Source organism: Lithobates pipiens, unplaced genomic scaffold (genome assembly GCF_037356315.1).
Source record: "Lithobates pipiens isolate NorthernLeopardFrog02 unplaced genomic scaffold, aLitPip1_a1.2 Scaffold_35, whole genome shotgun sequence".
NCBI classification, from domain to species: Eukaryota; Metazoa; Chordata; class Amphibia; order Anura; family Ranidae; genus Lithobates; species Lithobates pipiens.
The window spans coordinates 9,526,634-9,553,850 of NW_027507811.1; the positions used below are offsets into that span (position 1 = coordinate 9,526,634).

At 47.4% G+C, this 27,217-nt stretch overlaps 1 protein-coding gene across 1 annotated transcript; it reads right to left on the reverse strand.

The window, feature by feature from the left end:
- Window positions 1-824: 824 nt before the first annotated feature.
- On the reverse strand, window positions 825-26,183 carry LOC143956116 (uncharacterized). The gene is made up of 8 exons (XM_077466250.1): window positions 26,129-26,183; window positions 23,264-23,372; window positions 22,712-22,846; window positions 22,335-22,526; window positions 22,042-22,254; window positions 21,751-21,886; window positions 20,617-21,332; window positions 825-3,137 (listed from the first exon to the last, which is right to left on the reverse strand). Exons 2-8 carry the CDS (start codon window positions 23,345-23,347, stop codon window positions 2,616-2,618), a joined length of 1,998 nt encoding a protein of 665 aa, XP_077322376.1. The 5' UTR covers window positions 23,348-23,372; window positions 26,129-26,183; the 3' UTR covers window positions 825-2,615.
- Window positions 26,184-27,217: the final 1,034 nt, after the last annotated feature.

Consider the following 27,217-nt stretch of genomic DNA (forward strand, 5'->3'; position numbering starts at 1 on the left):
TTTTATCCTTGATTTCCCTTTTACATATTCTGTTATATTCTTTGTAAGATTTAAACGATGATAGTGTTCCTTCATTTTTATATTTTTTTTTACAAGCTCTTTTCTTATTTATAGCCATTTTAACTTTGGCCGTGAGCCACATAGGTTTTATTCTTAGCCTTTTAAACGTATTGCCCATGGGAATATACCTTGCAGTGAGTTTACATACAGTCCCTTTGAAGAATTCCCATTTCTGTTCTGTGCCCATTGATGCCAATATTCCCTTCCAGTCTAAGTCCTGGAGAGCAGTCCTCATCCTTGGAAAATCTGCTCTCTTAAAGTTAAGTGTTTTTATCTTTCCTGTATGTGTTTGTTGCTTACCAGCTAACATTAAATTTAATCTTGTTACAGTACAGGATGGGCAGGAAGGCATGGTACAGGATGGGCAGGAGGGCACATTACGGAGGGCAGGTGGCAAAAGTACAGGGTTAGGCAGGAGGGCACAGTACAGGGTGGACAGAAGGATACCTTATAGAGTGGGCAGGAGGGCACAGTACAGGGTGGACAGGAGGGTACTGTACAGAGTGGGCAGAAAAGCACAGTATGCGGGGCAGGAGGGCACAGTAAAGGGTTGGTGGGAGGGCACAGTACAGGTAGGCAAGAGGGCACAGTACAGGGTGGGCAGAAGGGCACAGTATGGGAACAGGAGGGTAAAGTGGACAGGAGGGCACGGTATGGGGGGCAGGAGGGTACAGTACAGGGTAGACAAGAGGGTACAGTATAGGGGGGAAGGAGGGCACAGTACAGGGTGGGCAAATACAAATCTGAAGGAAAACTTTTATAAATCAACTTACAAAAAATATCAAGAATTTATTTTCATAATAAAAAAAAGTAAATATAAAATATATATCTGAAAACGTCCTATTTTCCACTTTCAGCTTGCAGGTGGCACTCTCCACACAAATGAAACCGATAACTACCGCACTAAAAATTCGTCATGTAGTCTGGTCTCCCATTCTCTTCATAAACAAGCAATATCTAGCTCCTCTCTCACCATGATGTCTTCCTTTTGAGGCTTCTGCTGAAGATCAGGGGAGATCAGACTACACTGCTAGAGGGACCCAACCAGCAGTGACACCCCCTCCTCCTCTCTCCTAGAGGGACCCACCAGCAGTGACACCCCCTCCTTCTCTCTCCTAGAGGGACCCAACCAGCAGTGACACCCCCTCCTCCTCTCTCCTAGAGGGACCCAACCAGAAGTGACACCTCCTCCTTCTATCTCCTAGAGGGACCCAACCAGAAGTGACACCTCCTCCTTCTCTCTCCTAGAGGGACCCAACCAGTCGTGACGCCCCCTCCTTCTCTCTCCTAGAGGGACCCAACCAGTCGTGACGCCCCCTCCTTCTCTCTCCTAGAGGGACCCAACCAGCAGTGACACCCCCTCCTTCTCTCTCCTAGAGGGACCCAACCAGCAGTGACACCCCCTCCTCCTCTCTCCTAGAGGGACCCAACCAGAAGTGACACCTCCTCCTTCTCTCTCCTAGAGGGACCCAACCAGTCGTGACGCCCCCTCCTCCTCTCTCCTAGAGGGACCCAAACAGAAGTGACACCTCCTCCTTCTCTCTCCTAGAGGGACCCAACCAGTCGTGACGCCCCCTCCTTCTCTCTCCTAGAGGGACCCAACCGGCAGGGACACCCCCTCCTTCTCTCTCCTAGAGGGACCCAACCGGCAGGGACACCCCCTCCTTCTCTCTCCTAGAGGGACCCAACCGGCAGTGACACCCCCTCCTTCTCTCTCCTAGAGGGACCCAACCGGCAGTGACACCCCCTCCTTCTCTCTCCTAGAGGGACCCAACCAGCAGTGACACCCCCTCCTTCTCTCTCCTAGAGGGACCCAACCAGTCGTGACGCCCCCTCCTTCTCTCTCCTAGAGGGACCCAACCGGCAGTGACACCCCCTCCTTCTCTCTCCTAGAGGGACCCAACCGGCAGTGACACCCCCTCCTTCTCTCTCCTAGAGGGACCCGACCAGCAATGACACCCCCTCCTTCTCTCCCCTAGAGGGACCCGACCAGCAATGACACCCCCTCCTTCTCTCTCCTAGAGGGACCCAACCGGCAGTGACACCCCCTCCTTCTCTCTCCTAGAGGGACCCAACCGGCAGTGACACCCCCTCCTTCTCTCTCCTTGAGGGACCCAACCAGCAGTGACACCCCCTCCTTCTCTCTCCTTGAGGGACCCAATCAGCAGTGACACCTCCTCCTTCTCTCTCCTAGAGGGACCCAACCAGCAGTGACACCCCCTCCTTCTCTCTCCTAGAGGGACCCAACCAGCAGTGACACCCCCTCCCTTCTCTCTCCTAGCAGAGGAGGTCAGACAGAACTTTGAAGTCTTTATTGATCTGATTTCCTTATAAAGTGTTTCTTCCATGATAAAGATCAGAGGAGCGCTCAGCCACGTGTTTTCTAAGGTGTATATCAAGGTGAGCTTCTTCCCAGTGTGAGATCTCTGATGTATGGCAAAATATGATCCATATAGATGACATTTCCCACACTCAGGACACTAATACACCTCAAGGGTTGTGTGGGTTCTCTGATGCTGGGTAAGACAAAACCTCCATGAAAAATATTTTCTGCATTAAGGACACAAATTCACCTGGAGGGTTGTGTGGGTTTTAAGATGTCTGTAAAGATGGGACTTCTGTGGAAAACATTTCCCGCACTCAGGGCAGGAATATGGTTTCACCCCCGTGTGAGATCTCTGATGTATAACAAGGTGTGTTCCCAGTCTAAAACATTTCCCGCACTCAGGGCATGGATACGGCTTCTCCCCCGTGTGAGATCTGTAATGTATACCCAGTTTGGATTTACAAAGAAAATCTTTTCCACACTCAGAACATGTATACGGCTTCTCACCCGTGTGTAATCTTTGATGTCTGGAAAGATGGGCCTTCTGTGAAAAACTTTTCCCGCACTCAGTACAGGAATACGGCTTTTCCCCCGTGTGGCATCTAATATGTATTTTGAGATCTGATTTACGAAGAAAACCTTTCCCGCACTCAGAACAGGAATGAAGCTTCTCCCCAACGTGATATCTCTGACATACAGAAAGAATGAGCTCAGAGCTAAAACATTTCCCACATTCAGGACAGGAACATTCCTTCTCCCCCTTAATTCCGGTACCATCCCTCACAGAACGAGGTTGCTCAGAGTCGGAGGGATTCCATGGTCTATCCACACTGTGAAGTCCACCATCCATAGTGGAGATCATTGTCTTTTCTCCTCCACAATCTCCTGTGATGTCCTCATCTTCCATTCTACAACCTGGAGATAAAGTGAGACGATCCTTTGAGGGTTTCTCCATGGCGTGTCCTGGAAAAATATAAAAACATCATCAATAGATATGAGAGGGTTAGTTCACTTCCATCAAGATCCCATCTGGATCAGGTAGATATGAGTGAGGAGATGTCCCATATCTCCAACCAATCAGTCAATCAGTGAGCAGTAACAGAGCAGAGATAAGAGAAGAATATATGATGGGTCACCTGTGCCGATCTCTGTAGGAGTGTCCTCCTTTATGAATGTCCTCGTCATTCCAGCCTCCTCCGTATATTGCTGATCATCCCTCACATACGTCTCTTCTACTTCACCCTCAACTTTCATGTTCATCAGATCTTCACCCTAAACCAACAGAATGGCAGAAAATAACATCTGTAACATAGAAGTATTTATGATGTGAGATCACATAGAAAATATCATCTTGTAGAGTCCACACATCATCTCCACATGTCAGAGTGTTCAATCACTTTATGTTCCCGACCCTCAACTCCACCTACCTGATGATGGTGGGGGATGGTGTGACCTTCCTGTGTGGAATCCCGGGAATACAGAGGACGGGGACATCTCTCTGGTGGGTTCCTGGTATTAGGTGGCTCCAACATAATGTCCTCGTAGAGATCCTTGTGTCCATCAGAATGTTCCTTCATCACCCCATACTCCTCATCCTCTTCTTCATCCTCTTCTTTGACAACAATATTATAATCCCCGAGGTTTCCATTCTGAACATATAAAAGGATATTTAATGAAACAAACATGTTTGTGTATAAATCAAAACTACCAGTGATTGTTCCTCATCTACCTGATGATGGTGGGGGATGGTATGATCTTCCTGTGTGGAATCCCGGGAATACAGAGGACGGGGACTTCTCTCTGGTGGGTTCCCATTACTGGATCCATCTGTAGGAAACACACACACTGACTGAATACATTGTTTCTATGTGTTTATCAGATGATGGGGGATCTAGGTGGAGCCTCCGTACTGCTCTCTCCTTTACAATAAAGTCTCCTCTTACCCGGTGATGTGAGGGGCGGCTGATTGTCCATCATGACGTCCTTGTAGAGATCCTTGTGTCCTTCTAAATACTCCCACTCCTCCATGGAGAAATAGACAGTGACATCCTGACACCTTATAGGAACCTGACACACACAATGATACAGTCACCATCCAGACACATCCCTTGTCTGTTACTGGATAATGTCCCAGAATTCCCAGAATCCTCCTCACCTCTCCTGTCAGCAGCTCCATCATCTTCTTGGTGACTTCTAGAATCTTCTCCATGTTGTGTCTCTCAGGTTTTAGGGAGTCACATGGAGGCACTGTGATGGTCATATGATCACCTGACTTCACCAGAGGAAATCTCTGTATTGGAGAACCAATAGGAACATCATGTTAGAAACCCAAAATCCTCCTCACCTCTCCAGTCAGGTCTGTGTTTTATTAATAGAGATAAGAGTGATGTCATGTGACCTCCCAGAATCCTCCTCACCTCTCCAGTCAGCAGGTAGATGATCTCCAGGGTGAGGTTTAGTATCTTCTCAGTCATGTGACTCCAGTTCTCCTCCATCCTCATTGGTCATGTAATTTTTAAAAGTTTCCTGTAAACCAATAATAGAGAACAGAGAATTATCAGAACCATACTGTATGTACAATATCAGGATGGGGGTGTATTGGGGGGGAGGGGGTAATACAAGTGACATTCAGTTTACTGTTTCCTGTGTGTTGGGGGTTTGGGAGTCTTTTGGCCTTTAGGTCTACAGAAATTACCGTATATACTCGAGTATAAGCCGAGATTTTCAGCCTCTTTTTTGAGGCTGAAAGTGCCCCCCTCGGCTTATACTCGAGTCATCGCTGTCTGCCCGCTCGATCAGCGTGTCGAGCAGACAGACAGCGGCCATTCTATAATTCAAAAGCCGCGCCTCCGGCGCCGCCTTCGCCTGTGATAGGCGGAACACTGAATTTCCCAGCAGCCTGTGTTCCGCCTATCACGGACATCGTCTCATCCTCGTACTACGGACGAGGATGATACGATGTCCATGATAGGCGGAACACAGGCTGCTGGGAAATTCAGTGTTCCGCCTATCACAGGCGAAGGCGGAGGCGCGGCTTTTGAATTTTACAATGGCCGCCGAGGCGCCGACGAAGAGGGCACGGGACGGAGGCAAGGCAAGGCACGGCACGGCACGGGACGGGACGGGACGGAGGCAAGGCAAGGCACGACACGGGACGGAGGCAAGGCACGGCGGCAAGGAGGCAAGGCACGGGACGGAGGCTCGGGACAAAGGCTCGGGACACAGGTAGGCTGGACACACACACACACACACACACACACACACACAGGGATGGATGGATACACACACACACAGGGATGGATGGATGGATGGAGACACACACACACAGGGATGGATGGATGGAGACACACACACACAGGGATGGATGGATGGATGGATGGAGACACACACACACAGGGATGGATGGATGGATGGATGGACACACACACACACAGGGATGGATGGACGGACACACAGGGATGGACGGACACACAGGGATGGACGGACACACAGGGATGGACGGACACACACACAGGGATGGACAGGCATGTCTCACCCTCGGCTTATACACGAGTCAATAAGTTTGCCAGTTTTTTTGGGGGTAAATTGGGGGCCTCGGCTTATATTCGGGTCGGCCTATACTCGAGTATATACGGTAGCTTATTCTCTGTACTTCTCCAAAATGGAGATAATTGTTTCTGGCTTCGTAAGTGGGGAATAATATTCCCTAGAAGGGGTTACTCTAGGTTTTCTAGGTGTGCATCATCATCTGCTGGAGATAAAAGACGTCACAGTGACTATGGAGGAAGAGGACGGACATGACGGGGGGTTACTGGAAGTACACAAGAAATATTCCTCTCAACTTACTGAGATGGTAAAGAAAGACATTTTTAGCACCAAATATTAACTTACCCCCCCCCCCCCCCATACACAAACCATAAATGACTCAAAGCCCAATAAAAGTATTCCCTGTAAAGGTTTTTACATTTTCTCTACCTGTGCCACCATATACAACTCTGATGCTTCAAAAACCAAAAAGCGCATTTCCTGGTCCCCCATGGTAGTCTTTCCATTTACTTCATGTCACTGCTGTGTCCTTGTACCGTGTCCTGTAGTGATGAGGAGATCAGCAGGAGGAACCTCAGAGTTCTATGGAGGATCAGGAGATCGTCACTTCCCATTCGTGTAGATTTCTGAAGAAGACTTCAGCAGGCAGTGGAGCTCTGTGTTCCCGTACTTTGTCCATGTACCTTGTCACATACCCTGTCCTGTACTATGCCCTGTAGAGATGAGGAAAACAGCAGGAGGAGCCTCAACGTTCTATGGAGGACCAGAAGATCGTCACTTCCCATTCATGTAGGTTTCTGAAGAAGATTTCAGCAGGCAGTGGTGCTCCGTGTTCCCGTACTTTGTCCATGTACCGTGTCACATACCCTGTCCTGTACTATGCCCTGTAGAGATGAGAACAGCAGGAGGAGCCTCAGCGTTCTATGGAGGACCAGAAGATCGTCACTTCCCATTCATGTAGGTTTCTGAAGAAGATTTCAGCAGGCAGTGGTGCTCCGTGTTCCCGTACTTTGTCCATGTACAGTGTCAAATACCCTGTCCTGTAGTGATGAGGAGATCAGCAGAGGAAACCTCAGAGTTCTATGGAGGACCAGGAGATCGTCACTTCCCATTCATGTAGGTTTCTGGAGAAGACTTCAGCAGGCAGTGGAGCTCTGTGTTCCCGTACTTTGTCCATGTACCCTGCCACATACCCTGTCCTGTACCATGTTCTGTAGTGATGAAGAGATCAGCATGAGGAACCTCAACGTTCTATGGAGGACCAGAAGATCGTCACTTCCCATTCATGTAGATTTCTGAAGAAGACTTCAGCAGACAGTGGAGCTCCGTGTTCCCGTACTTTGTCCATGTACCGTGTCACATACCCTGTCCTGTAGTGATGAGTAGATTAGTAGGGGGAACCTCAGAATTCTATGGAGGACCAGGAGATCGTCACTTCCCATTCGTGTAGGTTTCTGAAGAAGACTTCAGCAGGCAGTGGAGCTCCGTGTTCCCATACTTTGTCCATGTACCCTGTCACATACCCTGTCCTGTACCATGTTCTGTAGTGATGAAGAGATCAGCAGAAGGAACCTCAGAGTTCTATGGAGGACCAGGAGAGCGTCACTTCCCATTCGTGTAGATTTCTGAAGAAGACTTCAGCAGGCAGTGGAGCTCTGTGTTCCCGTACTTTGTCCATGCACCGTATCAAATACCCTGTCCTGTAGTGATGAGGAGATCAGCAGGGGGAACCCCAGAGTTCTATGGAGGATCTGAAGAAGACTTCAGCAGGCAGTGGAGCTCCGTGTCCGTGTCCCCATACTTTGTCCGTGTAGCGTGTCACATACCCTGTCCTGTACTATAACCTGTAGTGATGAGGGGATCAAGAGGGACAACAGATATAGAGGACCAGGGGATCGGCACAAGCTGCTGTGCCTTTGTACTATATCCCTGTCCTCTAGTGATGAGGAGATCAGAGGGAAGAACCACAGCTCTCTGTGGAGGACCAGGGGATCGGCACTCCCCAGTCATGTTGGTTCCTGAAGAAGACTTCAGCCGGCATTAGAGCTCCGTTCAGAGAGATAAGAATTTACCTTTACAAGGAAAACTTTTATTTGGGTTTGATGTTTGGTGACATTGGGATCAGTTAAACCCACTTATGTTTTATTTTCACCGTTACTTTTCTTTTATACCAGTGTTTTTACTTCAATGCGGGAAGTCATCTGAACGCTGAGGAAACACTGAGAGCGATTGGGCAGAAAAATAGTATATTGATTTGTCTGTGTGTTCAACGGACTGAAAAGAGGGGCATTTAAAGGGCAAAGCAGTACAGAACAATATGGTTCCTAATAATGGACAGTGATGAGAGTGATCATAAAATAAGTTCTTATTACCTCCTCTGCTGCCAGATCCAGCAATGTCTTCTCTGTAAATCCTTGAACACGGAAATTCCTGTTTGTAACTGACATCACTTCCTATCTGTAGCTGACAACTTCCTGTCTTCCATAGGGACTTCCTAAGCAGAAGTGAGATCACCGCCTTGTGGAGCTCAGAGGAACTGCAGCCCGGAGAAACGTCTCTTGGTGTGAATACTTTGCTCTTTGCAAATGTCGTACAGATGAGCCACTTCACAAGCCGGGGCAGGGCAATGGAATGTTGCGTTTTCATTGCTTCGCTTTATTCATTACTAAACTCACTGCTCCCAGACAATTGGAAGTTTTTAAACTTCAGGGCGGCACAGTGGTGTAGTGGTTAGCACTCTCACCTAGCAGTAAAAAGGGTTCGAAGCCCAACCATGACACTACCTGCCTGGAGTTTGCATGTTCTCCCTGTGCCTGCGTGGGTTTCCTCCGGGTTCTCCGGTTTCCTCCTACACTCCAAAGACATGCAGGTAGGTTAATTGGCCTCTGTCCAAAATTGGTTCTGGTATATGAATGGGGACCTTGGATTGTGGGCTCCTTGGGGGTGGGGACCAATGTGAGTGTGCGATCTACAGGGATAGGGGTAGACACTCACTCAGGTTGAACTAGATGGACTGGTGTCTTTATTCAACCTTACTAACTATGAAACTATGAACCTTTTTTTGCTTTAGTGCATGACCCCCAGGGCTGTGCCCAACACCCAATGCCATTTATTTGACAATCCTTTGGCTATTGGAATATGGAATTCCACATCCTTACCACTTTAACAGTAGAGTGCCCCTTACACAGTCTAAGATTAAAAAGCTTCTTGTCCAACTTCATTGTGTGACTGCGTGTCTTCTTTAGAGACCTGAGATTAGTTTCCTGCCACTGCTAAAGTCACCATTCAAAGATTTGTGTGTATATATATATATAAAAGATATATACAGTATATCATCTCTCTTCCTAATCTTCTCCTCTCCAGGGAGAATAAGTTTAATGTTTAGTCGTTCCTCATAACTGAGGTCCACCATAATTGAGATCCTCCATCCCCATAACTAAAGTCCTCCATAACTGAGATCCTCCACCCCCCATAACTTAGGTCCTCCAGCCACCAAAACTGATGTCCACCATAACTGAGATCCTCCATCCCCCACAACCGAGGCACTCCATAACAAAGATCCTCCTTCCACATAACTAAAGTCCTCCATCACTGAGATCCCCATAACTAAGCTCCTTCATCCACCATAACTGAGGTCCTCTAGCCACCATAACTAAGGTGCTCCACCTCCAATAACTGAGGTTCTCCATCCCCTCCCCCCATAACTGAGGTACTCCATAACTAAGATCCTCCATCCCCAAAACTAAAGTCCTCCATAACTTAGGTCCTCCAGCCACCATAGCTGAGATCCTCCATACGCCCTAACTCAGGTCCTCCAGCCCCCATAACTAAGGTCCTCTATAACTGAGGTCCTCCATTCCCCATAACAAAGGTCATGCAGCCTCCATAACTGAGGTCCTCCAGGCTGCTTAGCTTTTTTAATGCATGCTAATAGTCTGCTGGCCTTGCATGCTGTAGCTTGGCATTGCACGCTATTGCTGAGTCTGTCATCTATGAGGACCCCCCCCCCCCCCCGAGGTTCTCCCCCTAGCCAGTAACCTCTGTTCGTATTTTTAGCTCCCAAGTGCATTACTTTACATTTTCTGTTATATAGCTGTGCACCCCTTTTTGTTATCAAGGTCTTCTTGTAGAGTTGTTATATGCTGTTGTGAGCTTATTACCCTGCTTAGTTTTGTATCATCAGCAAACACCGAAATAGAACTATTTAGTCCAAGCTCTATATTGTTTATAACCACCAAGAATTGGTCCCAGGACAGAGCCCTGGAGACACCGCTCACAACTCCATACCATTCAGAAAATATGTCATTAATCATTAGTCTCTGGACACGCTCCTATAACCAGTTTTCTATCCAGGTAAGTACCTGCCAGGGCTGGCTTAGCCCTTCCTTCTCTGGGCTGGCTGCTCAGCTGTCAGCTAATTGCCAGCTCCCATCTCTCTCCACAGTTACCAGCTGTTCCTTATCTAATTCGTCTGACCTGACTACTTAAAGCTGTCCAGCTCACTTCATATCTGCCTTCGCCTTGGTCACATCACAAGAAACCATCTCCTGCGGTTCAAAGACTGGATTGCTGACTTCCCTTCTGGCTCCTTATCCTGCTTGCTGTTGCTCTACTTGGATCCCTGACTTCTGGCCTGGCTGATTACCTGATCTGGTTATTGAACTCTGGCCTGGCTGACTACTCGATCCAGTTACTGGACTCTGGCTATGCTTTGACTACGCTTTCTCTATTTACCTTTTTATTTAATAAACAAGTGTGATTTAATTGTACTTCTGTCTCGGTCTGATTCATGGTTTCTGACAGTACCATGTCATCAATTTCCAAAGATCTCAAGTTGTAATTTCATCGTTGATGGGGTTTCGTGCCAAAATCTTTCACTAAATGTAGATCCACTCTGCCCACAGGCCTTCCTCTATCCAGATTACAGCTTACCTTCTCATAGAATGTTAATAGCTTTGTCAGGCAAGTACGGCCCTTCATAAATCCACGTTGGCTACTACTAACGGTACTATTTTCATCAGCAAATTCTTGGATATGGTCTTTTTATCATCCCCTCCAATAGTTTACATACTATTGATGTTAGGCTGCTGGTCTGTAGTTTCCATGTATGTATCTTGGCCCTTATTTTCAATATTGATACCACCATTGCTTTTTCACCAATCAACTAGTACCATTCCAGTCAGTAAGCTTGCCCTAAAAAATTATATACAGAGTCTGGCTATAACATGGCTAAGCTCTTTGAGAACTCTCGGGTGTAAGCCATCCAGCCCTTCACATTATGTTGTTTAAGTCGTTTTTGAGCACTGGCACATTCAACATACTGTTTTTAACATCACTGCCTATTATACCGTTCCCTCTCATTCGTAAAAAATTAGAAGAATGTACAGTGGTGTGAAAAAGTGTTTGCCCCCTTCCTCATTTCCTGTTCCTTTGCATGTTTGTCACACTTAAGTGTTTCGGAACATCAAACCAATTTAAACAATAGTCAAGGACAACACAAGTAAACACAAAATGCAATTTGTAAATGAAGGTGTTTATTATTAAAGGTGAAAAAAAAATCCAAACCATCATGGCCCTGTGTGGAAAAAGTGATTGCCCCCCTTGTTAAAACATACTATAACTGTGGTTGTCCACACCTGAGTTCAATTTCTCTAGCCACACCCAGGCCTGATTATTGCCACACCTGTTCACAATCAAGGCATCACTTAAATAGGAGCTGCTTGACACAGTAAGGTCCACCAGAAGATCCTTAAAAGCTACACATCATACCGAGACCCAAAGAAATTCAGGAACAATTAAGAAAGAAAGTAATTGAGATCTATCAGTCTGGAAAGGGTTATAAAGCCATTTCCAAAGCTTTGGGAATCCAGCGAACCACAGTGAGAGCCATTATCCACAAATGGCGAAGACATGGAACAGTGGTGAACCTTCCCAGGAGTGGCCGGCCACCCAAAATTACCCCAAGAGCGCAGCGACGACTCATCCAAGAGGTCACAAAAGACCCCACAACAACGTCCAAGGAACTGCAGGCCTCACTTGCCTCAGTTAAGGTCAGCGTTCATGCCTCCACCATCAGGAAAAGACTGGGCAAAAATGGCCTGCATGGCAGAGTTCCAAGGAGAAAACCACTGCTGAGCAAAAAGAACATCAAAGCTCGTCTCAAGTTCTCCACAACACATCTTGATGATCCCCAAGACTTTTGGGACAACATTCTGTGGACCGATGAGACAAAAGTGGAACTCTTTGGAAGGTGTGTGTCCAAGTATATCTGGCGTAGAAGGAACACTGCATTTCATAAAAAGAACATTATACCAACAGTAAAATATGGTGGTGGTAGTGTGATGGTCTGGGGCTGTTTTGCTGCTTCAGGACCTGGAAGACTTGCCGTGATAAAAGGAACTATGAATTCTGCTGTCTACCAAGAGATCCTGAAGGAGAATGTCCGACCATCTGTTCGTGTACTCAAGCTGAAATGAACTTGGGTTCTGCAGCAGGACAATGATCCTAAACACACCAGCAAGTCCACCACCGAATGGCTGAAGAAAAACAAAATGAAGACTTTGGAGTGGCCTAGCCAAAGTCCTGACCTGAATCCTATTGAGATGTTGTGGTATGACCTTAAAAAGGCCGTTCATGCTCGAAAACCCTCTAATGTAACTGAATTAGGACAATTCTGCAAAGATGAGTGGGCCAAAATTCCTCCAGGACGCTGTAAAAGCCTCATTGCACGTTATCGCAAATGCTTGGTTGCAGTTGTTGCTGCTAAGGGTGGCCCAACCAGTTATTAGGTTTAGGGGGCAATCACTTTTTCACACAGGGCCATGATGGTTTGGACTTTTTTTCACCTTTAATAATAAACACCTTAATTTACAAATTGCATTTTGTGTTTACTTGTGTTGTCCTTGACTATTGTTTAAATTGGTTTGATGTTCCGAAACACTTAAGTGTGACAAACATGCAAAGGAACAGGAAATGAGGAAGGGGGCAAACACTTTTTCACACCACTGTATGTAATACAGTTTCCTTTTCCTTGTCACTTGTGACCTATTCCCCTTATCATCTTTTATGGGGCCAATATGCTCTGACCTCGCCTTTTTACTATTAGCCACTTAAGGATCGAGCCTCTTTTTGAGATTTGTTGTTTACAAGTTAAAATCTTTTTTTTTTGCTAGAAAATTACTTAGAACCTCCAAGCATTATATATTTTTTTTAAAACACCCTAGAGAATAAAATGGCGGTTGTTGCAATACTTTATGTCCTACCGTATTTGCGCAGCCTTATTACAAGTGCAATTTTTTGGGAAGAAATACACTTTTTTTTAATGAAAAAATAAGACAACAGTAAAGTTAGCCCATTTTTTTTCTATATTGTAAAAAATAACGTTACGCCGAGTAAATTGATACCTGACATGTCAAGCTTCAAAATTTCGTCCCACACGTGGAATAGCGGCAAACTTTGGCACTTAAAAATCTCCATTGGCGACGTTTATAAAATTTCTACAGGTTATCACTTTACAGTTACAGAGGAGCTCTAGTGCTAGAATTATTGCTCTCACACTAACGATCGCGCCGATACCTCACATGTGTGGTTTAAACATTGTTTTCATATGGGGGCGCTAGGCCTCCTCTATAACTAGACCCTAGACCTCTATAACTCAAAACATGCAACCTGTAGAATTTTTAAAATGTCGCCTATGGAGGGTAAAAGTTTATCGCCATTCCACGAGCGGGCTCAATTCAATTTAAATCAATTTACTCGGTGTAACATCATCTTTCACAATATAAAATTTTTTTAGCTAACTTTACTGTTGTCTTATTTTTAAATTCAAAAAAGTGTATTTTTTCCCCAAAAAGTACGCTTGTAAGACCGCTGAGCAAATACGGTGTGACATAAAGTGTTACAATGACTGCCATTTTATTCTCTAGGGTGTTAGAAAAAAATATATAATGTTTGGGGTTCTAAAAAAATTCTATAGGAAAAGAAACTGATTTTAAGTTTGAAAAACTGTTCGCCCGGCGGTCGGTTCGCGGCGAATTTGGTGTGTTCGCGATTCGCCCGATCGGCAGACATATGTGTTTACAGTGTGAAAAAACTTTGACCCATGATGACACATCCATCATGGGATACAGGACAGCCAATTGAGACATTTCAGCACATGGACAATTGGATATTCCCCCTACCTTTATAAATAGACCTGATCTGGCGGCCATTTTACATTCTGTCTTATGTCAGTTTAGGGACAGGATGCTGTGTGGAGCAGGGAGAGACTGTAGTGACACAAAATCGCTAGCTATTAGGTCCACAAAAGTCCTTTTAAGGACTGGTATAGGTGTAGTACAGTATATAGGGTTCAGTGCACTGCTGTGCTGGTGATTGCAGCAGCCTGTCTTTTGTCAGTGTAGGGACAGGACGCTATGTGCAGCAGGGACAGTCAGTTTAATCACTAGCTAGCTATTACTATTAGGTCCACAAAGGTCCTTTTAAGGACTGGTATAGGTGTACAGTATATAGGGTTCTGGTGCACTGCTGTGCTGGTGATTGCTGAGTGCACTGCTGACTGATTCTGCAGCTGTCTTTTGTCAGTGTAGGGACAGGACGCTGTGTGAAGCAGGGACAGTCAGTTTAATCACTAGCTATTACTATTAGGTCCACAAAGGTCCTTTTAAGGACTGGTATAGGTGTACAGTATATAGGGTTGTACATGTATAATATACTTTCTTCCAAATATAGAAAGAATATTATACTTGACTGCTGCCCGATTCTGCAGCTGTCTTTTATCAGTGTTGGGACTGAGGGACAGTCTGCAAATCACTAGCTACTAGGTCCACAAAGGTCCTTGTAAGGACTGGTATAGGTGTACAATATATAGGGTTGTGGTACACTGCTGCTGACTGCTGCCCTATTCTGCAGCTGTCTTTTATCAGTGTTAGGACTGAGGGACAGTCTGCAAATCACTAGCTACTAGGTCCACAAAGGTCCTTGTAAGGACTGGTATAGGTGTACTATTTGGTGTGCAGTATATACGTGTGTAATACACGTATAAAATACTTGCACATATAGAAAGCATAGTATAGTGTGTTTCCACTGTGCAGCATTGTGACTGCTGAGTGGTTCTGCAGCGATACTACAAAGAGTGACAAACGCAATAAAAAAAAAGTATTAGAACTGGTGTGATAGACCAGTGGCCCCCAAAAACGACAGATTGAAGCGGGGTGTTATATACCTTCTTCCACATACATACTGCACTTCTCTAGAGACTTTTGTCACAGGGTCATTTAAAAAATGACAGGCAGAGGAAGAGGCAGGCCCTTCCGCAGGGGTGGTAGGGGTAGGGCAGGAGCAACAGGCTTGAGCCAAAGTGGCAAATTGCAGAAGGTACGTGCGATTACGTCAAAGGACGCACCAGACTTGGTTGAGTGGCTCACTCAGTCTTACTCTTCTGCACCCTCCTCATCCTCTCGATCTGCACCCTCTTCTTCACTCTCTGCTATGTGCACCCCCAAAGACACTACCACCAACAACACCATCACCACCATATACCTTCCGCTTGAGTCACAGGAATTATTTTTCGATCCATATTAAGACATTTCCGATGCGCAGCCACTCTTGGTATTGGATCAGGAAGAGGAGGTAGCAACAACTGCCACTCAGCAGTCTGACGACAGTACCCAGATCAGCCCAAGGAGGAGGTTGGTCCCCGGTGTTGCTGCCTACTCCGAGATCTCTAACTATAGCGGTGGGGAAGGTGAGATTGATGATGACGTGTCTAGTGATGTCACGTGGGTGCCCACAAGAGAGGAAGAGGAGGGGAGTTCAGAGGGAGATATGGACCAGCAGATAGGGACGAGAAGCAGGAAGAACTTACATTGCACAGAAGGGACAAAGCAGACTGCGAAGAATGTATCAGGAGCGAGGCACCAACCATGTACGGTCACATCTGGCGCTCCCAGGATGCCAGCACATGGCTCCGCAGTGTGGGCTTTTTTTAACGTGTCCGCTGCTGACAATAGTGTTGCCATCTGCAATCTTTGCAGTTAACGCATAAGTCGCGGTAAGCCCAACACTCACCTAGGGATGACCGCCTTAAGAAGGCACATGAGCAGCCATCACCGAGCCGAGTGGGAGCAACGGAACCCACAAAGCCACACTCCAGGCTCTCACCGTCCAGCCTTCTACTTCTCCTTACAATTGTCCTCCACTCCACCTTTCATCACGCCATCCTCACGTTTTTCTGCAAAAAGGCAGGCTTCCGTGGGCCTAATGTTCGAGCGTAAAAAAATGACACCGCCGGATAACCCTCTTGCCCAACGGTTGACGGCTGGCTTGTCAGAACTGATAGCCCGCCAACTACTGCCATATAAACTGGTGGACTCGGAGGCCTTTGAAAAATTTGTGGCCATTGGAACACCACAATGGAAGGTCCCAGGAAGGAAGTATTTCTCAGAGAAGGGCATCCCAGAGCTATATGGCCATGTTCAGCGGCAAGTGAATGTATCTCTGGCACACAGTCGGTGCCAAGATACATCCGACCACAGACACGTGGTCTAGCAAACACAGGCATGGAAGGTATATAACTTTTACTGCCCACTGGGTGAACCTTCCGATGGCTGTCAAGCATGTAACCCGTGGCACCCATGTAGATTTGGTTTTACCGCCACGGATTGCATGCAGGCCTTCTCCTCCTCCATCCTGCTCCCTCTCCTCCTCGGCTGACTCCTCCTTTTCATGCTAGCGTCTCTTCCGCTGCGCCGCCCAAGCTCCCCAAAACCTATTCGACATGCCAGGTGAGACGTTGCCATGCTGTGCTGCGTCTGTTGTGCCTGGAAGCCAAGAGCCACACTGGCCCTGCACTCCTTTCAGCTTTGCGTTCACAGGCAGATCAGTGGCTAACACCGCTCAATTTGACAGTTGGTAAAGTGGTGTGTGACAACGGTGCCAATCTGCTTAGCGCATTGAAACAGGGCAAAATCACGCACGTGCCATGCATGGCACACGTCTTAAACTTGGTCGTGCAGCGATTCCTTGTCAAATACCCTGGGGTCCAGGACATCTTGCGGCAGGCAAGGAAAATCTTGGCCCATTTCAGAAGATCTTACACGGCCATGGCTCGCCTTGCTGACATTCAGCGGCGACACAATCTGCCGGTCAGACGTCTTATTTGCGATTGCCCGACACGATGGAACTCAACCTTCTATATGCTTGATAGGCTGCTCCAGCAGAAACGTGCAGTTAACGTCTACCTGTATGAACTCTGCGGCAGACCAGGTTCTGGGGAGCTGGGGTTTTTTTTCACCGCACCAGTGGCTGCTCGTGCGCGACGCATGCAGACTTCTGTGGCTATTTGATGAGAGCACCAAACTGGTCAGTCGCAGCCATCGCGCCATCAGTGACATGGTACCTTATGCCTTCTTTATGGAGCGTGCATTGCGTAGTGTCATTGATCAAGCCGTGGAGGAGCGGGAAGATGAGGAAGTCGCAATGCTGGACGAATTCCCGGGGGGCTACTCTATCCGAGTTAAGTCAACAACAGGAGTCTGAAGTGGAGTCAGAGGAGGATGGTGCCAGGGCAGATGAGGAGGAGCAAGAAGAGCATGCTTTAAACCTTTCCGGGATCCCTGTTTTTGTGCGTGGATGGGGAGAGGAGAACGAGGACGATGACATTATCCTGGATGATGAGCAGGAGCCAGGCCACCACACTGCTTCCAGTTTAGTGCAAATGGGGGCCTTCATGCTCCAGTGTTTTAATAGGGACCCCCGTATAAAAAGCATAAGGGTCAAGGACCAGTACTGGGTGGCAACGTACTTAGACCCCCAGTACAAACACAAAATGGCAGAAATGTTACCGCCGTCACAGAGGGCTGTCAGAATGGAGCACTTCCAGGCTTTGCTTCAAGAAATGCCGCATTCTGCTTTTGCATGCGCTGGCAGAGGAGGAATTCCAACTCCCAGAGAAAGAGTTGCGGGTACCAATCCAACAGCACCTGCAAGAAGAGGACGGTTTGAAGATGAGGAGGATGGTGCCGGGGCGGATGAGGAGGAGCATAACTGAGGTTCTTCATCCTCCATAACTGAAATTCTCCATCCCCCATAACTAAGATCCTCCATCTGCCATAACTGGGGTACTCCAGCCCCCATAACTAAGCTCCTTCATCCTCCATAACTGAGATCCACCATAACGGAGGTCCTCCACCCCCCATAACTTAGGTCTTTCATCCTCCATAACTGAGATCCTCCCTCCACCATAACTGAGATCCTCCATCTCCCATAACTGAGGTCCTCCTGTTCTCATAACTAAGGTCCTTCATCCTCCATAAATGAGATCCTCCATTACCCATAGCTGGTATCCTCCAGCACCCATAACTAAGGTCCTTCATCCTCCATAACTAAGATCTTACATCTCCTAAAACTGAGGTCCTTCATCCTCCATAACTGAGGTCCTCCAGCCCCCATAACTATATGAAAACAATGTTTCCCCCTACAAATGGGACTTTGAAGGCACAGCAGCGTCACAACAATTGATCTAAAATATAGAGTTTTAACTGTACCAAAATATAAAAAGTTTTGTATATATGAAGAGTAAAAAACAATACTGAATTAACAAGGTATAAAGTACAGATTATCACATCACGTGGAACGTGTCAAAAAAGCATGTAATAATGTTACATAGAAGACTGCATTGACAATTCTGACATACCCCATAACTGAGGTCCTTCATCCTCCATAACCGAGATCCTCCACCCCCCATAACTAAGATCCTCCATCTGCCATAACTGAGGTCCTCCAGCCCCCATAACTAAGCTTCTTACCCCCCCTCCTTCTCTCTCCTAGAGGCACCCAACCAGCAGTGACACCCCCTCCTTCTCTCTCCTAGAGGGACCCAACCGGCAGTGACACCCCCTCCTCCTCTCTCCTAGAGGCACCCAACCAGCAGTGACACCCCCTCCTTCTCTCTCCTAGAGGGACCCAACCGGCAGTGACACCCCCTCCTTCTCTCTTCTAGAGGGACCCAACCAGCAGTGACACCCCCTCCTTCTCTCTCCTAGAGGGACCAAACCAGCAGTGACACCCCCTCCTTCTCTCTCCTAGAGGGACCCAACCAGCAATGACACCCCCTCCTTCTCTCTCCTAGAGGGACCCAACCGGCAGTGACACCCCCTCCTTCTCTCTCCTAGAGGGACCCAACCGGCAGTGACGCCCCCTCCTCCTCTCTCCTAGAGGGACCCAACCGGCAGTGACGCCCCCTCCTTCTCTCTCCTAGAGGGACCCAACCGGCCGTGACACCCCCTCCTTCTCTCTCCTAGAGGGACCCAACCGGCAGTGACACCCCCTCCTTCTCTCTCCTAGAGGAACCCAACCGGCAGTGACGCCCCCTCCTTCTCTCTCCTAGAGGGACCCACCCGGCAGTGACACCCCCTCCTTCTCTCTCCTAGAGGGACCCAACCAGCGGTGACACCGCCTCCTTCTCTCTCCTAGAGGGACCCAACCAGCAGTGACACCCCCTCCTTCTCTCTCCTAGAGGGACCCAACCAGCAGTGACACCCCCTCCTTCTCTCTCCTAGAGGAACCCAACCAGCAGTGACACCCCCTCCTCTCTCTCCTAGAGGGACCCAACCAGCAGTGACACCTCCTCCTTCTCTCTCCTAGAGGGACCCAACCAGCGGTGACACCCCCTCCTTCTCTCTCCTAGAGGGACCCAACCAGCGGTGACACCTCCTCCTTCTCTCTCCTAGAGGGACCCAACCAGCGGTGACACCTCCTCCTTCTCTCTCCTAGAGGGACCCAACCAGCAGTGACACCCCCTCCTTCTCTCTCCTAGAGGGACCCAACCAGCAGTGACACCCCCTCCTCCTCTCTCCTAGAGGGACCCAACCAGCAGTGACACCCCCTCCTTCTCTCTCCTAGAGGGACCCAACCAGCAGTGACACCCCCTCCTCTCTCTCCTAGAGGGACCCAACCAGCAGTGACACCTCCTCCTTCTCTCTCCTAGAGGAACCCAACCAGCAGTGACACCCCCTCCTCTCTCTCCTAGAGGGACCCAACCAGCAGTGACACCCCCTCCTCTCTCTCCTAGAGGAACCCAACCAGCAGTGACACCTCCTCCTTCTCTCTCCTAGAGGGACCCAACCGGCAGTGACACCCCCTCCTTCTCTCTCCTAGAGGGACCCAACCAGCAGTGACACCCCCTCCTCTCTCTCCTAGAGGGACCCAACCAGCAGTGACACCTCCTCCTTCTCTCTCCTAGAGGAACCCAACCAGCAGTGACACCCCCTCCTCTCTCTCCTAGAGGGACCCAACCAGCAGTGACACCCCCTCCTCTCTCTCCTAGAGGGACCCAACCAGCAGTGACACCCCCTCCTCTCTCTCCTAGAGGGACCCAACCAGCAGTGACACCTCCTCCTTCTCTCTCCTAGAGGAACCCAACCAGCAGTGACACCCCCTCCTCTCTCTCCTAGAGGGACCCAACCAGCAGTGACACCTCCTCCTTCTCTCTCCTAGCAGAGTAATCCAGACAGAACACTAAAGTCTTTAGTGAACTTTCTTTATAAAGTGTTTCTTCCATGATAAAGATCAGAGGAGCGCTCAGCCATGTGTTTTCAGAGGTGTATATCAAGGCGAGCTTCTTCCCAGTGTGAGATCTCTAAAGAATATAGAAGACATTTCCCATACTCAGGACACTAATTCACCTGGAGGGTTGTGTGGGTTTTAAGATGTCTGAAAAGATTGGATTTCTGTGGAAAACATTTCCCGCACTCAGGGCAGGAATATGGTTTCACCCCCGTGTGACATCTCTGATGTATAACCAGGTGTGATCCCAGCCTAAAACATTTCCCGCACTCAGGGCATGGATACGGCTTCTCCCCCGTGTGAGATCTGTAATGTTTACCCAGATCTGATTTACAAAGAAAGTGTTTTCCACACTCAGAACAGGAATATGGCTTTTCGCCGGTGTGTAATCTTTGATGTCTGGAAAGATGGGCCTTCTGTGAAAAACTTTTCCCGCATTCAGTACAGGAATACGGCTTCTCACCTGTGTGACATCTAATATGTATTGTGAGGTCTGATTTACAAAGAAAACCTTTCCCGCACTCAGCACAGGAATGAAGCTTCTCCCTCGTGTGATATCTCTGACATACAGAAAGAATGAGCTCAGTGCTAAAACATTTCCCACATTCAGGACAGGAAAATGTCTTCTCCCCCTGAATCCCGGCCCCATCCCTCACAGTACGAGGTTGCTCAGAGTCGGAGGGATTCCATGGTCTATCCACACTGTGAAGTCCACCATCCATAGTGGAGATCATTGTCTTTTCTCCTCCACAATCTCCTGTGATGTCCTCATCTTCCATTCTACAACCTGGAGATAAAGTGAGACGATCCTTTGAGGGTTTCTCCATGGCGTGTCCTGGAAAAATATAAAAACATCATCAATAGATATGAGAGGGTTAGTTCACTTCCATCAAGACTCCATCTGGATCAGGTAGATATGAGTGAGGAGATGTTCTCTGTGGAGGTCCCAACCAGCCGGGACTTTTCCCCCCTCTTCAGTCAAAGGTTCTTTGGTCCTCCACCCAGATCACTTCTACATTTACACAGCCTTGTCAGAAGAGCAGGAACCAATGGGGGCTGGGAGGTCCATGCTCTTCACACAACCACAAGCCTAGGCACTGGGTCATGTGACCTCTGATAGACAAGAGGGTCAAAGTTCAGACTTGTAGACCCTTTACTATAGAACAAGTGACCACAGGTCTAGGTTTCTGGCGATATGTTACTCAGTGTGCAGGAACAGAGCAGAGATAAGAGAAGAATATATGATGGGTCACCTGTGCTGATCTCTGTAGGAGTGTCCTCCTCTATGAATGTCCTCGTCATTCCAGCCTCCTCCGTATATTGCTGATCATCCCTCACATACGTCTCTTCTACTTCACCCTCAACTTTCATCTTCATCAGATCTTCACCCTAAACCAACAGAATGGCAGAAAATAACATCTGTAACATAGAAGTATTTATGATGTGAGATCACATAGAAAATATCATCTTGTAGAGTCCACACATCATCTCCACATGTCAGAGTGTTCAATCACTTTATGTTCCCGACCCTCAACTCCACCTACCTGATGATGGTGGGGGATGGTGTGACCTTCCTGGGTGGAATACAGAGGACGGGGACATCTCTTTGGGGGGTTCCTATTATTAGGTGGTTCCATCATTATGCCCTTGTAGAGATCCTTGGGTCCTTCAGAAAGTTCCTTCATCGCACCATACTCCTCATCCTCCTCTTTATACTCTTCTTTAACAACAGTATTATAATCCCAGAGGTTTCCATTCTGAACATATAAAAGGACATTTAATGTAACAAACGTGCTTGTGTATAAATCAAAACTACTAGCGACTGTTCCTCATCTACCTGATGATGGTGGGGGATGGTGTGACCTTCCTGTGTGGAATCCCGGGAATACAGAGGATGGGGACATTCTTTGGTACTCAATGGCTCCATCATATCCTTGTGTGCTTCAGAAAGCGCCCTCATCACTCCATACTCCTCATCCTCCACTATACACTCTTCTTTAACAACAAAATTATCCACAAGGATTCCATTCTGGATATATAATAAAACATTATTTGTAATAAACATGCTTGTGTGTAAACCATAACTACCAATAATTGTTATCATCATCCTGACACCTTATAGGAACCTGACACACACAATGATACAGTCACCATCCAGACACATCCCTTGTCTGTTACTGGATAATGTCCCAGAATTCCCAGAATCCTCCTCACCTCTCCTGTCAGCAGCTCCATCATCTTCTTGGTGACTTCTAGAATCTTCTCCATGTTGTGTCTCTCAGGTTTTAGGGAGTCACATGGAGGCACTGTGATGGTCATATGATCACCGGACTTCACAAGAGGAAATCTCTGTATTGGAGAACCAATAGGAATATCATGTTAGAATCCCAGAATCCTCCTCACCTCTCCGGTCAGGTCTGTGTTTTATTAATAGAGATAAGAGTGATGTCATGTGACCTCCCAGAATCCTCCTCACCTCTCCGGTCAGGTCTGTGTTTTATTAATAGGGATAAGAGTGATGTCATGTGACCCCCCAGAATCTTCACCTCTCCGGTCAGGTCTGTGTTTTATTAATAGGGATAAGAGTGATGTCATGTGACCTCCCAGAATCCTCCTCACTTCTCCGGTCAGGTCTGTGTTTTATTAATAGAGATAAGAGTGATGTCATGTGACCTCCCAGAATCCTCCTCACCTCTCCGGTCAGGTCTGCGTTTTTATTAATAGAGATAAGAGTGATGTCATGTGACCTCCCAGAATCCTCCTCACCTCTCCGGTCAGCAGGTAGATGATCTCCAGGGTGAGATTTAGTATCTTCTCAGTCATGTGACTCCGGTCCGCCTCCATCCTCATTGGTCATGTGATCTATACGGGTTTCCTGTAGACCAATAATTGATAACAGAGAATTATCTGGACTTTACTGGTTGTATAATATTAGGATGGGGATGTATGGGGCCTTTATGTCTACATCATTTCAAATTCAACCCACACTTCTAGCATAAGTCCTGTCCCCTGCCAAAGCCCCCCCAAGCACATAGCCTCTTAACACTCCAGTCACTCCACATATTTTTTAAGTTGTTCTCCTTCACAGCCACTCTGTCCATCTACAGAGTATAATAAAAACTTTCTAGAGACTTTGATCAGCCCATCTCTGCTCCCCCCTCCTCCTCCTGTGCGTGTATACAGAGCGGAGAAAGAGGAGGAAGCTTTGAACCACCATGTTGACACAGGCTGCCGTCAGGGAAGGGAGACCCATCAGATGGCAGAGCAGGCTCGTCACTCTTGGTGCAGTCAGGTCTGAATAATGTGCCCGGGTCTCAGGAAGGTGAAAAACCAAACACATCATTCAAAATCCGGACTGTCCAAGAGAAAACCGGACTGGTGGCACCCCCTAGTCCCCATACCCTGTCCTATACGATATCCTGTAATGATGAGGAGATCAGCGGAAGGAAGTACAAAGCTCTGCGGAGGACCAGGAGATCAGCGCTCCCCGGTCGTGTCGATTTCTGAAGAAGACTTCAGCCGGCATTGGGTCTCGTTCAGAGAGGTAAGAATTTACCTTTAGTTTCGAGGGAAGGTACAGAGATGGCAGAATTTGCCAATTACGTTGCTGGGACGAATAAATTTGTTTAACCACCTCAGCCCCGGACCATTTTGCTGGTTGAAGACCAGACCACTTTTTGCGATTCGGCACTGCGTCGCTTTAACTGACAATTGCACGGTCGCGCGACGTGGCTTCCAAACAAAATTGACGTCCTTTTTTTCCCACAAATAGAGCTTTCTTTTGGTGGTATTTGATCACCCCTGCGGTTTTTATTTTTTGCACTATAAACAAAAATAGAGCGACAATTTTGAAAAAAAAAACGCATTATTTTTTTACTTTTTGTTCTAATAAATATCCCCCAAAAATATATAAAAAAAAAATTTTCCCCTCAGTTTGGGCCGATACGTATTCTTCTACATATTTTTTGGGGGGAAAAAAAAAATCGCAATAAGCGATTATTGATTGGTTTGCGCAAAGTTATAGCGTTTACAAAATAGGGGATAGTTTTATGGCATTTTTATTAATAATTTTTTTTTTACTAGTAATGGCGGCGATCAGCGATTTTTATTGTGACTGCGACATTATGGCGGACACATCGGACATTTTTGGGACCATTGTCATTTATACAGCAATCAGTGCTATATAAATGCAGTGATTCCTGTGTAAATGACACTGGCAGTGAAGGGGTTAACCAGTGGGTGGCAGTTTAGGGGTTAAGTGTTCCTAGGGGTGTGTTATTAACTGTTGGGGGCTGGGCTTTAATTTAGTGAACACTGATCTCTGCTCCAATCACATGGAGCAGAGATCAGCGTCACTAGTTGCTAGGCAGAACGGGGAGATGCTGTTTACAATGGCATTTCCTCGTTCAGCCGCCCCGTGAGACGATCGCGGGTATGCCCGCAGCGATCAAGACCGCGGGACCCACGGCCAGACTCACGGGGGTCCCGACCAGCACGCGAGCGCGCTGGCGGCAGCAAATTTACAGGGACGTACAGGTACGCCCATTTGCCTGCCCGTGCCATTCTGCCGACGTACATCGGCGTGCGCTGGTCGGGAACCGGTTAAGATGATTTTTCTCCCCAAATTTCTGTACATCCTCTCCAATTCCCCGATGTTCGTGACACTGTGGATTTTCAAACATATTCACTCGATTATTGTTAGTTTTTTTGTGGGGATCGCGAGTCACCAGGCTATCTCTGGCGATCCTGAAGTTACCTATCACAAAGGGGGGAATGGGCCCTTCCGGACATGCGTTCCTATTTTTTTTGCCTCACAATTATCTTTCTTACACCGGCGACTCTTTCCCCAGTCTCCCAATGCCACTACTTTGATGGAGGCAGCGGTTGCCACCTCACAAGAAACCTTGCAATACATGGTGTATAGGGGGGGGGGGGGGGGGGGTCCGGGAAGAAAGGAGGAATCAGTCATGGCACTACCAGGGAAAATATTCCACCTTTGTTCTCAGCGGAGAAAAGATGAGCCATTATGGCTATCTCCAAATAACCCCTTATGGTGTAACAGGTCTTTGGGGGAATTTCTTGAATTACCAGATGGACAGGTGACCTGGGCTAAGTATGGCCCTAAAATATCTATGCCATATATGTCAGGAAGAGGGTCTCTCCACCTTTTCCCAGCTGAGGGACCAGTTTGGTATACCTGGGACATGGTTCTTCCGGTAGGCGCAGTTGCGGCGTTCGCGGCAGTTCGGAGGCGACGAGCCTCAGGTACAAAACACGGGGCTGGAGAGGGTACTGATAGATCCGGATCCAACTAAACAAATTTCTAGATACTATAGGGCAGTTGGGCTGGAAGAAATGGGGTCCACATCTAAAGCTCAAGCGAGGTTGGGTTTGAAGGTTGGTGACAATGTCGGTTAAACCCACTTATGTTTTATGTCCACTTCAATACAGGAAATCATCTGAAATCTGATGAAATACCGAGACCGATAGAAACACTTTAGGCAGATAAATATTTTTCTGAGTGTACATCAGACTGAAAAGAGGGACATTTAAAGGACAAGGATAGGCAGATGAATTTGGTTCCTAATAATGGACAGCGATGAGAGATATGATAAATTAAAATCGAATTACCTCCTCCGTTGCCAGTTCCAGCGATGTCTTCCCTCTAAATCTTCGAACAAGGAACTTCCTGTCTGTATCTGACATCACTTCCTGCTTGTACCTGACAACTTCCTGTCTTCCATAGAGACTTCCTGTCTGGGTAGACATGAGATCACCACCTTGTGGAGCTCAGAGGAACTGCAGCCCAGAGGAACGTCTCGTGGTGGGAACACTCAACTCTTTGTAAATATTGTACAGATGAGCCACTTCACAGAGGCAGGGCAATGGAATGTTCCATTTTTATTGCTATACTTTAATAATTACTAAACTCACTGCTCCCAGACAATTGGATGTTTTTCAACTTTTTTTTGTTGCTTCGGAACATGTCCCCCAGGGCCGCGCCCAGCCACCCATGGCATATTAGCAAAAATATGGCCGGACTTGATATTTAACATTCCGGATCTAATTAACTTCAATAGAGTTTGGATTTTGCACCCGAACTTTACTTATATTCGCCAAACCTGCCCAGAGCAAATCCAGGAGTGTTTGGCCCATCACTAGTCTTTCCATGATACGTTCTTCGATCCATAATAGATGTGGAGCCCTGGTGTTTAGTCAGGGAGCTCCTCACCAAAGTCCTCGTCAGGAATAGCTACTGTAGTTAATTGCTAGGGATCCATTGATTTCTCCCTAAGTTTGGCCTGGTTGTACTTTTCTCTTCTACCACCAGGTGACCGGGCACTTGGAGGTATTAGATTGAGAAGGACAACTCAAGGTCAGGTTATGGATATATGGCAGGGATATGCAATTAGCGGACCTCCAGCTGTTGCAGAACTACAAGTCCCATGAGGCATAGCAAGACACTTAGAGGCAGAGGCATGATGGGACTTGTAGTTTTGCAACAGCTGGAGGTCCGCTAATTGCATATCCCTGTTCTATGGAGTATCTCAGCCAATGGGCAGGGGTTTTATTGAATCCCTTGGCCTGCTGGGAGAGCCTATATATTCGGGTGGAGTCAGGTGATCCAGGTTCTTGTTTCCACCTGGACCGCCGTCTGGGTGGATAGGTGTCGAAGGCCCAGGGCTGCTAGGCCAGAGATTGGGCCTATCCTGGGGGCAT